This window comes from Scyliorhinus torazame, chromosome 11, assembly GCF_047496885.1.
Source record: "Scyliorhinus torazame isolate Kashiwa2021f chromosome 11, sScyTor2.1, whole genome shotgun sequence".
Classification (NCBI taxonomy): domain Eukaryota; kingdom Metazoa; phylum Chordata; class Chondrichthyes; order Carcharhiniformes; family Scyliorhinidae; genus Scyliorhinus; species Scyliorhinus torazame.
Window position 1 is genome coordinate 89774802 of NC_092717.1, and position 16108 is coordinate 89790909.

The window sequence follows — 16108 nt, forward strand, 5'->3', positions numbered from 1 at the left end:
CAAGTGATGAAGGTAAAAATCTACATTGTGTTTCTCAGTGGATAGGATAACATTACAATGGATTGGATGACTAGGCGCTTGAAAAACAGTGTCAGGGCATGAAACCTCAAATGACAGACCTATGATTGTGAAGAAAATGTTTGAGGCTTTGAGAGTTTGATTAAAGGGACCCAGCATGGGTTCAGAAGGTGCCAGATGAATATTCACTACAGGTAGGTGTTAAGTTATGAAATCGGGCAGAAGACAGAAGAGTATGAAGTACAAGGTAAACAGTAACATCCATGAGATAACAGGAGAGGGATCTGAGGGTTTGATGATTAGGGTCATTAACGCTGTCTGTTAAGCTGTTGCTCCAGAAAGCAAATAGGATTTGGTTGTCTCCAGCATTGTGACTTAAATGTAAAAAAAAAGTACCTTGAGGTTTCTCTGACTTTGTTGAGGTTGAATTGTGTTAAGTTCTGGTCTCTCTGTTGCAAATAAACATAAGGGAGTGAATCCAGTGAAGTGTTTTGTGACTGATTCCTAAATGTAAAGAGATGAGTTACAGGAAAAATTGTTGACTTTGCATGCTACTTGTTGGAAAATAAATAAGAGGAAATGAGGGAGATCTTTAAGATTTTCACTTGAATGAGAATTTACATCCAGAATTTTTTTTCTTTTTCGATGGAGGGTTCGAGGACTAAGAGACTGAATTTAAAATTACAGGTATCAAAGGGAAAAAAACACAACTGTTTACTGATTATTAATGGACCAGAAAAAACTTGGCAGATTTTCAAGAGAGAATTAGTTAAATTCATGTTAACCAAGTAGGATTGAGGAGTGTTAGTTCTAAACCATGGGCAGGAAACTAATGGGGATGTTTGGAAGAATAGCTGATTCAACTGCTTGACGTTTCTGCCTAAACTAGATTTTAATTGTATTTACAAATGAGTTGTGTTCTTTCATTAATTTACAACAGTGGACCTGTGAAATCCTTGGAAAAACAAAATGTAAGAGACTGCATTTTTGGCTGTTGAGTTTGGTGCTTTTTGGCATGATTGGACTTTTGGTGGAGATTAATCCATGACCCTATTATTTGGCCTCAAACCAGTTTAACTAATTTTGGCATGCCCCATGGCCTATGGGGAGTCCCCGTGGTTGGGGGTAGAGTAAATTATGGCAATGGTCTTTGTGGTGCCAGATAAAGTTAAAACGCCCCCCCACTCCCCCAATTGGATTAAAGGTTAATTGCTCAAGATTTCTAGTCTGTAACATTCAGTGCATCCTTGCATCACCATGCAAGGATGCCATGACAAAATTCGGGTCCCCCAGGTCCAGTGTTGCTGTGGTGCAAATGATAAAAATAACATTGGATGGCGCACTTTATTTATTTGAATATCATTAGAACATGCCTGTCAGTGTATAGGAAGATATGTTGCACATAATCCACCAGGTTTAACAGAAAATGGAGGACGGTTTAAAAAAAATAACAGCGTAACAAAATGTGTATTCAACGTATTTCCAGGCTACACCGATCCAAATTCCTTGGGGAAAAAAATCATCAGAGAAAAGGCTGAAAACTTTGGTGAAGTTTGTCAAAGATGGACAAGAAAATACAATGCTATATTAGGCGCTGTAGATGTTATCAGTTACCCAGTGCATTGAGTGCATTTAAGCTAAATTGATGACATCTAACTCCTCTAACATCATGAGATATTAACTTACATTTTCTGAGTTGAATTTTTCCTTGTTCTTTGTTGTCATGGTAGCCACACCACTTACTGGAAAGAAAAAGGCTTGGTCATGGATACAGTATCTTGAAGAAGAAAAAGCATTGGCAGCACCCCCCAAACTGTTTAAAGAGGTACAGATATCTTGATTTCAGAATACGTAGTAAATTCTGAATGTACAAATGTTCACTTCTATCTATTTAACATGCTGTTTAAAAATAATTTCCAATTAAGGGACAATTTAGCGTGGCCAATCCACCTACCCTGCACACCTTTGGGTTGTGGGGGTGTAAGACCATAAGACACAAGAGCAGAATTAGGCCACTTGGCCCATCGAGTCTGCTCTACCATTCAATCATGGCTGATATTTTCTCATCCCCATTCTCCTGCCTTCTCCCCATAACCCCTGATCCCTTCACTGATCAAAAACCTATCTATCTCTGCCTTAAAGATACTCGGTAATTTGGCCTCCACAGCCTTCTGCGGCAAAGAGTTCCACAGATTCACCACCCTCTGACTGAAGAAATTCCTCCTCATCTCTGTTTTAAGGGATCGTCCCTTTAGTCTGAGATGGTGTCCTCTGGTTCTAGTTTTTCCTACAAGAGGAAACATCCTCTCCACATCCACTCTATCCAGGCCACACAGTATCCTGTAAGTTTCAATAAGATCCCCCTTATCCTTCTAAACTCCAACGAGTACAGACCCAGAGTCCTCAACCGTTCCTTAAATGACAAGCTCTTCATTCCAGGGATGATTCTTGTGAACCTCCTCTAGACCCTTTCCATTGTTAGACGTTTTAGTTGCTGTGAAGTGAAGAGTCTAAAGTTCTTGTTCCTTTTCACCAAACACCATTTATTTCACTTCCACAGCCTCTGCACAAAAGTCTTAACAACACACCACCTGACAGAGGCCACCTGAAGCCCCTTTACATATCAGTGTCAATTAATGGATACTTATCATAAATGAGACAACTAATTGCAATGTCTCTTAACCCATTACTTAACATCCAAGGTCAGCACATCCTCCCTTAGATACGGGACCCAAAACTGCTCACAATACTCCAAATGGGGTCTGACCAGAGCCTTGTATAGCCTCCGAAGTACATCCCTGGTCTTGTATTCTAGCCCTCTCGATATGAATGCTAACATTGCATTTGCCTTCCTAACTGCCGACTGAACCTGCATGTTAACCTTAAGAGAATCGTGAACAAGGACCCGCAATTCCCTTTGTGCTTCTGATTTTCTAAGCATCTTTCCATTTAGAAAATAGTCTATGCCTCCATTTCTCCTTCCAAAGTGCATAACCTCACACTTTTGCACATTGTATTCCATCTGCCACTTCTTTGCCCAGTCTCTTACCTTGTCCAAGTCCTTCTGCAGCCCGTCTGCTTCCTCAATACTACCTGCCCCTCTACAGATCTTTGTATCATCTGCAAATGTAGCAACAGTGCCTTCAGTTCCTTCCTCCAGATCATTAATGTATATTGTGAAAAGCTGTGTTCCCAGCACCGACCCCTGAGGCACACCAATTGTCACCGGCTGCCATCCTGAAAAGACCCCTTTATCCCCACTCCCTGCCTTCTGCCAGTCAGTCAATCCTCTATCCATGCCAGGATCTTACCCTTAACACCATGGGCTCTTAACTTATTTACCAGTCTCCTATGCGGCACCTTGTCAAAGGCCTTCTGGAAATCTAAATAAATCACGTTCACTGGTTCTCCTTTGTCTAACTTCCTTGTTACTTCCTCAAAGAACTAACAGATTTGTCAGACGAAGCCGTGCTGAATCGGTCCAATTTTATCATGCACTTCAAGTACTCCGCAATCTCCTCTTTAATAATGGACTCTCAAATCTTACCAATGACCGAAGTCAGGCTAACCGGCCTATAATTTCCCGTCTTCGAGGGCAGCATGGTGGTGCAGTGGTTAGCACTGCTGCCTCACGACACCGAGGTCCCAGGTTCGATCCCGGCTCTGGGACACTGTCCGTGTGGAGTTTTCACATTCTCCCCGTGTTTGTGTGGGTTTCGCCCCCACAACCCAAAGATGTGCAGGGTAGATGGATTGGCCACGCTAAATTGCCTCTTAATTGGAAAAAATGAATTGGGTACACTAAATTTATTTTTAAAAAATAATTTCCCGTCTTCTCCCTTCTTAAACAGGGGTATTACATTAGCCACTTTCCAGTCCTCTGGGACCCTTCCTGCCTCTAGTTATTCCTGAAAGATCATCACTAATGCCTCCACAATTTCCTCATCCATCTCTTTTAGGACCCTGGGGTGTAGTCCATCGGTCCAGGTGAATTATCCACCTTCAGATCTTTCAATTTCCCCAGAACCTTCCCCTTAGTAATGGCCACTGCACTCACCTCTGCCCCCTGGTTCTCCTGGAGCTCTGGCATCCCTCTGGTGTCTTCCACTGTGAAGACTGATGCAAAGTAACTATTCAGTTCATCTGCCATTTCTTTGTTTCCTATTATTACTTCTCCAGCCACATTTTCCAGTGGTCCAATGTCTGTTTTTGCCTCTCTCTTACCTTTTATATCTTGAAAAAATCTCTTCCTATCTTACTTTATATTACTAGCTAGCTTGCACTCTTACTTCATCTTCTCCCCCTTTATTGCTTTTTTAGTTGTCCTCTGCACGCTTTTAAAAGCTTCCCAGTCCTCTGGCTTCCCACTAATCCTCTCCGCATTGTATACTTTCTCTTTAGCTTTTATGCTGTCCTTGACTTCCCTCGTCAGCCATGGATGCCATGTTTTCTCCTCCTTGGGATGAATTTCTGTTGTGCCTCCCGAATAACTCCCCAAAACTCCTGCCATTGCTGTCTTCCCTGCTAGGCTCCTATTCCAATCAACTCTGGCCAGCTCCTCCCTCATGTCTTTGTAGTTACCCGTATTTAATTGTAATACCGTTCCATCTGATTGCAGCTTCTCCCTCTCAAACTGCAGGGTAAATTCTATCATATTGTGGTCACTGCTCCCTAAGGGTTCCTTCACCTTAAGTTCCCCAATCAAGTCTGCCTCGTTACACATCACCAAATCCAGAATTGCCTGTTCCCTAGCAGGCTCTGTCACAAGCTGCTCCAAAAAAACACCTCACAAATTCCTTTTCTTGGGATCCACTACCAACCTGATTTTCCCAGTCCACCTGCATATTGAAGTCCCCCATGATTATTGTATTATTGCCTTTCTTACATGCCCTTTCTATCTCCTGATTTATTTTCTGCCCCACATCCTGACTACTGCTAGGGCGCCTGTACATAACTCCCATCAGGGTCTTTTTACCTTTGTGATTCCTCAACTCTACCCACAGAGATTCTATGCCTTCTGATTCAATATCACACCTTGCTATTGAGTTAACTTCATTCCTTACTAACAATGCAACTCCGCCTCCTTTGCCCATCTGCCTGTCCTTTCGATAGGACATATCTTTGGATATTTAGATCCCAGCCCTGATCCCCTTACAGTCACGTCTCTGATGCCCACAACATCGTACCAGCCAATTTCAATGTGCACAACAAGCTAATTTACCTTGTTCCGTATACTGCGCGCATTTAAGTACAACACCCTCAATCCTGCATTGATCACCTCCCTTTCCACACTTGCCACCTTTTTTGCTCTGCCTGAGGGTGATGTTGTTCTTTTATTTTGGTTCTCTATTTCCCCTTCAGTTATTACACCTTCTAAACTCACATTCTGGTTCCCATCCTGCTGCCATACTAGTTTAAATCCTCCCGAGTGAATTTAGCAAACCTCCCAGCCAGGATATCAGTGCTCCTCCAGTTTAGATGCAACCCGTCTTTCTTCTTTTTTTCTTTATAAATTTAGAGTACCCAATTCATTTTTTCCAATTAAGGGGCAATCTAGTGTGACCAATCCACCTAACCAACACATCTTTGGATTGTGGGAGCGAAACCCACGCAGACATGGGGAAAATGTGCATACTCCACACGGACAGTGACCCAGAGCCGGGATCAAACCTGGGACCTCGGCGCCGTGAGGCAGCAATGCTCACCACTGCACCATCGTGCTACCCTCAACCCGTTCTTCTTGTACAGGTCCCACCTGCCCCGGAAGAGATCCAAATGGTCCAAAAATCTGAAACCCTCCTACACCACCAGTTTCGTCATGTGTTTAGCTGCGCTATCCTTCTAATTCTAGCCTCACTGGCACAGGGAGTAATCCTGAGATTACAACCTTAAAGGTCCTGCTTTTTAGCTTACTGCCTAACTCCCTGAACACCTTCTGCAGGACCTCATCACTCTTCCTGCTTATGTCGTTCGTACCTATGTGTACTACGACCTCTGGCTGTTCACCCTCCCTTTCAGGATGTCCTGTGTTCGTTCAGAGATATCCTTGATCCTGGCACCAGGGAGGCAACATACCATCCTGGAGTCTCTTTTATCATAGATTATCATAGAATTTACAGTGCAGAAGGAGGCCATTCAGCCCATCGAGTCTGCACCGGCTCTTGGAAAGAGCACCCTACCCAAAGTCAACACCTCCACCCTATCCCCATAACCCAGTAACCCCACCTAACACTAAGGGCAATTTTGGACACTAAGGGCAATTTAGCATGGCCAATCCACCTAACCTGCACATCTTTGGACTGTGGGAGGAAACCGGAGCACCCGGAGGAAACCCACGCACACACGGGGAGGATGTGCAGACTCCACACAGACAGTGACCCAAGCTGGAATCGAACCTGGGACCCTGGAGCTGTGAAGCAATTGTGCTATCCACAATGCTACCGTGCTGCCCCTGTCCACAGAAGCGCCTATCTGTGCCCCTTACTATAGAATCCCTTATAACTATCGCTCTCCTGAACTTTGCCCTCCTCTGCTGAGCAACAGAACCAGTTGTGGTGCCACTGTTCTGGCTGCTGTTGCTTTCCCCTGATAGGCTATCCCACTCAACAGTATCCAAAACGGTATACCTGTTCGAGAGGGGGACAGCCACAGGGGATTCCTGCGCTGACTGCCTGCCCTTTCTAGAGGTCACCCATCTGTCTGCCTGCACCTTGGGTGTGACCACATCTCTATAACTTCTCTATAGATATGACGCTTTCCGCCACCTGCATGCTCCTAAGTGCATCCAACTGCTGCTCCAACCGAACCAAGTGGTCTGTGAGGAGCTGCCATTGGTTACACTTACAGAACGCTGTAGGGTCACAGATCTGCCACATCTCACAGTTGGAGCACTGTACCCCGCTGAGTGACATTTAAGCACTAGTTAATTAATTTAAAATAAATACTTGAATTATTGTTAGATTGAGTTACAATTAATTATATGGCCCTGACGCTAGATTTGTACTGTAAAATTAAATGCTAAATATTAATCTCTGCCCTCCGGTTTAGTCACTCCTCTACCTAGTTTATTGAAAAGTTTTAATTAGTTTTTTTTCCTCAATTTTATTTTTTTTCAAATTATACAGATTTCCTACCAGCCAATCAGGTCACAGCTTTACTGTGATTTCACTTCAGTTTTTCTCCCCACAATTTGAAAAGGTATTTGTATCACTTACCTTCCCAGGATGTACTCTGGATCTCTTCCTGCAGATTAACAGTTGCAAAACCAGAAGAAAACAAAACAAAAGGGAAAAATCACCTCCTCACACTCTGCACCGAATTACCACACTGCTCCAAATTACCAACTTCCAATTCCCACTCTGGCTGTCTTGATCAGACTGTGTTGACATCACCGTGTGCAAAGTGTGACCGATGCAGATAATCCACCATGGGGATTCAAATCTAATTATCGATCTATCTAGTGATATAATTGAAAGACTTGTGACCAAGTAGTTACAGTTCTGAAGCACATCAAAGCTGCCATGCATCCACTGACCACAATATAGTGATTTTACTGATTAACCACAAGGAGTAACATGGGCGTGGAATCCCCGGGTGGGGGGGGGGGGGGGGGGGGGTGTGGACAAGAAGCGCGCTCCGCCGCCGCGATGCTGGCTTCCCCATTTTCTGGCGCCGTTTTCCGGGCGCCCGTGGGATCGCTGCCACACCGGTTGGGGGCCGTTGACAGTGGCCCCCTCAGCGATTCTCCGGGCCCCGAGAGGCAGACAAGTTTGGCTGAGTCCCGCCGGCGTGGATTACTCACCTCCCACACGGCGGGACCTGGAAGGTGAGTGTGCGGGGGCCGTCTGGAGGGGAGGGCAGGGGGATCTGACCCTGGGGGGGGCCATGGTGGCCTGGCCCGCGATCGGGGCTCACCGATCGGCAGGGGGGGGGGGGCTGGTTCCGTGGGGGCCTATTTTACTCCACGCCGGGCCCCTGTAGGGTTCCGCTATAAATAGTTCTGGCTGGTCTGACACCCTGAAGACTGCTACTTTTGGGCTTGGCTTTCTCCTCTTCCCCACAACTTTGGACATTGCTTCAAAGTTGACTGTCCAGAACCCAACAGGTCTGGGGCATGTCCAGAACATGTGGGTGTGTCTCCCTGGCATTGTTCACATTTGTCCTCCACCTCCGGGAAGAACCTGCTCGTTAGGCTTCTTGTTAGGTGCGCTCTGTGCACCACTTTCAATTCCATGAGGCAATTCCATTAGCCTTGCGCAACTGGAGGTTGGAGTTTGCCCTGTTTAGTGCTTCGCTCCAGAGTTCCCACCTTATTTCGATCCCGAGTTCTTCCTCCCATTTTTCCCCTCTCATCCAGTGGGGGGGCGTGCCCTTTCTAATAGTCGTCCATACAGTCCCCACAGTTCTCCCCTCCCAGACTGCCCGTGTGCAGTAGTTCCTCTAACATTGTGTTTCTTGGGGGCTGTGGGTATGATGTTGTCTCCTTGAGGAGGAAGTTCTTTACCTGTTGGTGTCACAGTTCATTTCCATTGGGTAATTGTAGTTTTTCTGTCAGTTCCTCTAAGGTCGCTAGCCTGTCCTCTGTATAGTTCCCTAACAGTTAGTGTTCCCTCATCTGTCTCCACCTCTTAAAGGTGGCATCTAACATGGCTGGTGTGAACTTGTGGTAGCCGCAGATGGGGACCATAGTGGACATTTCGGATAGGTCAAAGTGCTGTCTCATTTGTCTCCAGGTTCGGAGGTACCACCACTGGGCTTGGGCGTGTGATGGGATGGGAGTGCTGCCGTGGCGTGGGCTCGGAGCATCTTCCCTCTACAGGAGCTCTCCTCTATCCTCACCCATTCCATTTCCAGATCTCTCACCCATCCCCTCACTCTTTCTGCTTTGGCTCCCCCAGTGGTAGAATTGTAGGTTTGGGAGGGCCTGGCCCCCCATATTTCTCTTTCTTTGTGGGACCTTTTGGGAGATTCTTGGGTTCTTCCAAACCCCCCCCCCAACACTCTCATTTTCTCGACCAAGTTAACGAAGGCCTTGGGGATGTTTGTTTTGATTATCTGCACCCTCCCTGCTCAGGAGAACGGGAGTGTGTCTCATCTCTGTAGGTCCTTTTTGAGTTTCTCTGCCAGACTAGCCGAGTTCCACTTGTGGATCCATGTCCAGTCGTCAGTAATCTGGATTCCCAGATAGCGGAATTTGCATTGGGTTTGCTTGAATGGTAGTTGCCCCCAGCTCAGCCCTTCCCCCTTTTGGGGTCACAGTGAAGACTTCACTCTTGCTCAGGTTGAGCCTGTAGCCGGGAAGGCTCCAAACACTCTCAGGAGCTTCATGATCCCCTCTCTGCTGCTTTGTGTGTCGAAGGTGTAGAGGAACAGATCATCCACATAGAGTGAGACTCTGTGCTCTCTGCCTCCTCTTCGGATTCCCTTCCAGTTTTTTGCCGCTCTGGAGGGGGGTTTGGCAACGGCTCGCTTGCCAGGGCGAATAGAAGTGGGGACAGCAGGTTACCCTACCTTGTGCCTCTACAGCTGAAATTATTCCGAGCTGGTGCTGTTGTTCCATACGCATGGGGCATTGTATAGGAATTTCACCCAGGAGGTGAACTCTGTCCCCAGCCCAATTGAGGTACCTCCACTCCTTTTCTGCATCCACGGAGATGATCACCTCTGGTGTTCTCTCCTCAGTTGGGTCATTATCACGTTTAGCAGTCGCCTGATGTTTGCTGTTAGCTGGCTATCCTTAACAAAGCCCACCTGGTATTCTGCAACCACCTCTGGTACTCAGTTCTTCAGTCACCTACCCAGGATTTTTGCGCAGAAACTGTTTCATCCTTAAGTCCCCGTTGGAGGGATTCGGAGGTCTACAGCACCCGGTAGAAGGCCTCGAATGCCTCTTCCACCATTTTAGTCTCGGTAACTAATCTGCTGTTTTTGTCCCTAATCTGAGTTATTTCCCTCGTGGCTGCCTGCTTTCTCAGCCTGTGAGCCAGCAGGCAGCTGGTTTTGTCTTCATGTTCATCGAAGGTAAGGGAAGGGCGTTGGTGCACTGCTTTTCTGTAGGATAGGTTAAAGTCCATTTGCAGCTTTTTCCTCTCATCCAGAAGCTCTTGTTGGGGCCTTGGGGTATCTTCTGTCTACCTCCAGAATGGAGTTAACCAGTTTGTAAATAGTGGGGTGGCTTTTGGGAGTCGGGAAGTGAGTTACTTGCCATAGCCGTTGACCTGCTCTTGTAGGCACAGTATTTATATGGCTAGTGGGGCACAAATGTTACTTGACACTTGACTAGCCCAAGCCTGAATAATGTCCAGGTCTTGTTCCGTGTGGACATGGACTGTTTCAGTATCAGAGGAGTGCCATGGGATCTTTTATGTTTACATGAGGGAACAGACAGGGCCAAAAAGTAATACTGGAATGTTGGCTTGGATTATGTGCTCAAGTCCCTGGATAGGTTCAGAAGTGGGAGCTCCTCTATTGAGCAACAGCTGACACATACGAGTCAAATCATAAAAAGAGATAAGAATTGTCATTTGTTTCGGCAATGATTACTTACTGAGATGAGAAAGGCAAGTGTCCAAAGGACTAATAAATGCAGCTGCATTTTGCTCCAGACAATTTGCTCCCTGCCTCAGAACCTGCCTTAATAGACTCCTACACGTAACCAGGATGTGCCAGAAGAAATCGGACTTCATTGTTTCTGTTTTCTCAGCCGTGGTGTCACTGAGTGCCATCTAGATTATCAAACTTGATAGTTCCTGGGTTTTGCGCATCTGTAAATTTTGTGTCCTTCAGTGTCTCCTTAGGGTCTCTGCACAGGTACAGTCAATGAGTGAATGGTTAAAACACAGCTCCAGCTACCACTTCTCCAACTTTGCCGAGTGTTAGATTCAGAGTCGACATGTTTGGTAATCTTGACAGTCTGAGGCCTTGACTTCAAGAAAATCAGGTAGGCTGCAAATAACAACCACTTTTATTTGTATGACGCCTGTGCTGTAGTAAAACATTCCACAATGCTTCATAAGGGCATTATCAAGGCGGCATGACTCTGAGCTCCAGAAGATAACAGGCGGATGTAGGATGTAGATTTTTAGGAGCACTTTAAAGAAGGATAGCCAGGCCGCGAGGTTTAGGGAAGAAATTCCAGAACCTTTAGAACCCTGGCAGCTGACGGTGGGGCTGCCAGTGGTAGCGTGATTAAGATCAGCAATGGACAAGAGCTTAGAATTCTGGCAATGCAAATATTTTGGAGGAACTTACAGAGACAGCGAGGAGGAAGACTAGAATTTGAAATCAAGGATGAGAATTTTAAAATAGATGCATTACACAACTGGGTACCAATGAAGGTCAGCAAGCAGAGAGGTGATGGGTGAACTGCATTTGGTGTGAGTTGGGACATAGGCAACTAAGATCTGGATAAGCTGAAGCTTATGTATGGTGGAAGATGGGAGACTGCACAAGTGTGCGTTGGAATAGACAAGTCTACAGGTAAGAAAAGCATGGATGAGGCTTTCGATAGATGAGCTGATGCAAGAGAATATTTTGCTGATGTTACAGGGGGAGCAATATGCATCTTGGTGATGGTGTGAATTTGTAATCGAGGACTTATTATCAAGTACAACACCAAGATTACCAAATTATTTTTTTCAGCATCAGACCATTGCCAGGGCGAGGAATGGAATTAGTGGCGAGGAAAAGTTCATGGGTGGTGACCTAAAACAATGGCGTTGATCTCCCAACAATTAGTCAGCTGTTCATTTAGTATTGGATCAGGCAGTCTGAAATCTAGAGACAGTGGAGGTATCATGAGAGGTATTGGCGAGTGATGCGACCATCAATTCACACGAGACCAAGAACAGTGAAGTGAACAGTGGCTTTAATTGACTAGAACAGTGCCTGCCTGCGACTGCTCTGCTAGTGAGAGCTGCCTACAGGTCAGCTGCTCTTTATACCTCCCTTCAAGGGGGTGGAGCCAGGAGCGGAGCACACAAGGGCACCAACATGATACATTCCGTGCAGTACAGTACAATGGTCTATAAGTGGAGCCCACATGGGCAACAGCGTGATACAATGTAATACGGTGGTGAATGGTTAGTACAATACGTTCACGGGACACGGGTGTCGAACTTGTCAGTGCGGGCATCGGTGGTGAACTCGTCAGTGCGGGCACAGGCATGGACTCCGGGAGCGTGCTTCAGGAGCTTCATTTCTGTGCGTCGACGAAGGGGGGAGGGAGTATAGGAGGGGGTGTAGAGGCCATGTAGGGGCGGGTGCTGTTCGGTGTAGGTTGGGGGGGGGGGGGGGGGATAGGTTGGGGTGGTGGAAGGGGAACCTGCGGGTGCCAGGTCCCGGAGGGAGACTGTCGGCCGTCGGGGTGTTCTACGTATGCGTACTGGGGGTTGGTGTGAAGGAGCTGGACCCTCTCGACCAGTGGGTCGGACTTATGGCTCCTTACGTGTTTGTGGAGTAGGATGGGCCCCGGTGTCTTCAGCCAGGACGGAAGCGAGACCCCGGGGGTGGATTTTCTAGGGAAGACAAACAGGCGGTCATGAGGGGTCTCGTTCATGGCGGTGCAAAGGAGGGACCTAATGGAGTGGAGCGCGTCGGGGAGGACCTCCTGCCAGTAGAAAACTGGGAGATTCCTAGACCATAGGGCCAGGAGGACGGCCTTCCATACCGTCGCGTTCTCCCTCTCCACCTGTCCGTTTCCCCGGGGGTTGTAACTGGTAGTCCTGCTCGAGACAATGACCTTACCGAGCAGGTACTGACGCAGTTCGTCACTCATAAACGAGGAGCCTCAGTCACTGTGGACGTAAGTGGAGAAACTGAACATAGTAAAGATACTATGTCGGGCCTAATGACGGTGGCAGCGGTCATGTTGGTGCAAGGGATTGTAAAGGGGAAGCGGGAGAACTTGTCAACGACGTTGAGGAAATATGTGTTGCGGTTGGTAGAGGGGAGGGGCCCTTTGAAGTCGATTCTGAGGCGCTCAAAGGGCCGGGATGCCTTCACCAGGTGGGCCTTGTCTGGTCGATAGAAGTGCGGCTTACACTCCGCGCAGATTTGGCAGCCCCTGGTCATGGCCCTGACCTCCTCGGTAGAGTAGGGCAGGTTGCAGGCCTTGAAGTAGTGGAGAAGCCGGGTGACCCCCGGGTGGCAGAGGTCATCGTAAATGGCCCGGAGTCGGTCATCTTGCGCGCTGGCGCACGTACTGCGGGACAGGGCATCTGGGGGCTCATTGAGCTTCCCAGGACAATACACTATATCGTAATTATAGATGGAGAGTTCGATCCTTGTGGTAATCACCACTGTTGTATATATTAGGAGATGTGTGGTAAGGCCCTGGACTACAGGTACGGGGGTATTCTCTGCCTGCTGGCTCTGCCCAGTAGACAGAGTATAAATATGTGTGCTCCCTATACAGCACCCATTTTGCCAGCTGCTGTAGGAGGCCACACACTTAGAGTAATAAAGCCTCAGTTGTATTCAACTCTCGTCTCTGTGCAATTGATCGTGCATTAATTTATTACTCTAGGATTTTCAAAAGATGGACCTCCGCATCAAGCCGGATCGCCTGCAGCTGGATCCGCAATCAAGCGATGCCAAAAAGGACTTTCACACAATCCCGGAAGCTCAGATGATCCAGATACTCTACTCGCGGCTGAGCTCCAACGTCTTTCCTCTTATCCAGGACGCACGCGCCGAACTACGACAAAGCCATGGCGCTACTGAAAGAGAATTACGCCCAGCAGACGAACACGCTCTTCGCTAGACACGTACTCTCTACTCGCAGTCAACTCCCTGGTGAGTCCGTAGAAGATTTCTGGCGTGCTTTAATTCCTCTGGTCAGAAACTGTGACTGTCAGGCCGCCACGGCCATGGAACATTCGAACCTCCTCATGCGGGATGCCTTCGTTACGGGGATAGGGTCAGACCTCATACGCCAGCAACTTTTAGCGGGGGCCACGCTCGACCTCGGAGCAACAAAAAAACTGGCGCTATCGATGACGGTTGCCTCGCGCAATATTCAGGCCTACACCCCCAGCTGTGCGGCTCACCCCTCCAACACATCGTGGACTCCGCAGGCGGCCGCCCCAAGGGGGGCCTCACCCAGCCAATACGCCTGTGCCACGCGCCAGCCAGCCAACCCCGGGCCCCCCCGATGTTACTTCTGTGGGCAACAGAAACACCCCCGCCAACGCTGCCCAGCCCTGTGCAAGGCCTGCGGCAAGAAGGGGCACTTCGCTGCGGTGTGCCAGGTCCGCTCAGTCGCCGCTATTGCCCCGAACCCCCTCGCGTACGGCCAGTGGGTGGCGCCATCTTATCCCCCTCAGACCACGCGCGGCCCGTCGGCGCCACCATCTTTTTTCAACCCCCGCCACGTGCGGCCCGTGGGCGCCGCCATCTTGTCCACCCCAAGATCATCAGGCGCCGCCATCTTGTCTTCCCCACGGCACATGGGCACCACCATTGTTCCAGGACCCGAGCCCCCAAAGCACCCCATCGTTTGACACCAGCGACGACCAGCCATGACTTGCCTCGGTCACGATCGACCAATCTCACCCACACAATCTAGCCACCGACTCGACAAGCATGAAGATCGATGGGCATAAGACCTCTTGCCTGCTGGACTCCGGGAGCACCGAAAGCTTCATACATGCAGATACGGTAAGGCACTGCTCCCTTGCGGTACACCCCGCCAATCAAAGAATCTCCCTGGCCTCCGGATCCCACTCCGTGGCGATCTGGGGGTACTGTATAGTCACACTCACGGTCCAGGGCGTAGAATTCAGCGGCTTCCGCCTCTACGTCCTCCCCAATCGCTGCGCTGCCCTGCTACTCGGCCTGGACTTCCAGTGTAACCTCCAGAGCCTAACATTGAAATTTGGCAGGCCCCTACCACCCCTTACTGTGTGTGGCCTCGCGACCCTAAAGGTCGACCCACCTTCCCTATTCGCAAACCTAACCCCGGATTGCAAACCCGTCGCCACCAGGTGCAGACGGTACAGCACCCAGGACAGAACCTTCATCAGGTTCGAGATCCAGTGGCTGCTTCGGGAAGGCATCATCGAGGCCAGCAACAGCCCCTGAAGAGCCCAAGTGGTAGTGGTGCAAACTGGGGAGAAACACAGAATGGTCGTGGACTACAGCCAGACCATCAATAGGTACACGCAGCTCGATGCGTACCCCCTCCCACGCATATCTGATATGGTCAATCAGATTGCATAGTACCGGGTCTTCTCAACTGTAGACCTCAAATCCGCAAACCACCAGCTCCCCATCCGTAAGGCGGACCGCCCATACACTGCCTTCGAGGCAGATGGCCGCCTCTACCATTTTCTCAGGGTTCCCTTCGGCGTCACCAACGGGGTCTCGGTCTTCCAAAGGGAGATGGACCGAATGGTCGACCGGTACGGATTGCGGGCCACCTTCCCATACCTAGACAATGTCACCATCTGCGGCCACGATCAGCAGGACCACGATGCCAACCGTGCCAAATTTCCCCACACCGCCACTCTCCTAAACCTCACCTATAACAAGGAGCAGTGCGTGTTCAGCATGAACCGCTTAGCCATCCTCGGCTATGTGGTCCAGAACGAAGTTCTGGGACCCGATCCCGACCGCATGCGCCCCCTCATGGAGCTCCCCCTTCCTCACTGCCCCAAGGCCCTCAAATGCTGCCTGGGGTTCTTTTCATAGTACGTCCAGTGGATCCCAAACTATGCGGACAAGGCCCGCCCACTCATCCAGTCCACCCTTTTCCCGCTGTGGCTGAGGCTCAACATGTCTTCAACCGTATTAGAGCCAATATCGGCAAGGCCGCGATGCACGCAATAGACGAGACGCTGCCCTTTCAAGTGGAAAGTGACGCATCAGACGTCGCCCTCGCCACCAAGCTCAATCAGGCAGGCAGGCCCGTGGCATTCTTTTCACGAACCCTTCGTGCCTCCAAAATTCAGCAATCCTCCATCGACAAAGAGGCCCAAGCCATCGTTGAAGCTGTGCGGCATTGGAGGCATTACCTGGCCGGCAGGAGATTCACTCTCCTCACTGACCAACGGTCGGTAGCCTTCATGTTCAATAACACGCAGCGGGGTAA

The 16108-nt window shown here is 48.9% G+C and overlaps 1 protein-coding gene across 4 annotated transcripts in view; it reads left to right on the plus strand.

Moving 5' to 3' along the window:
• Positions 1-16108, plus strand: part of LOC140385371 (lethal(3)malignant brain tumor-like protein 4) — a 555015-nt gene that overhangs the window by 159088 nt on the left and 379819 nt on the right. For all 4 annotated transcript variants that reach the window (XR_011933346.1, XM_072467457.1, XM_072467455.1 and 1 more), the window contains one exon: positions 1749-1843. Coding sequence is in view for 3 of the 4 variants with exons in the window: in XM_072467457.1 (XP_072323558.1) it covers positions 1749-1843 (95 nt within the window). In the remaining variant the exon portion in view is untranslated. The remainder of the gene's footprint in view (positions 1-1748; positions 1844-16108) is intronic.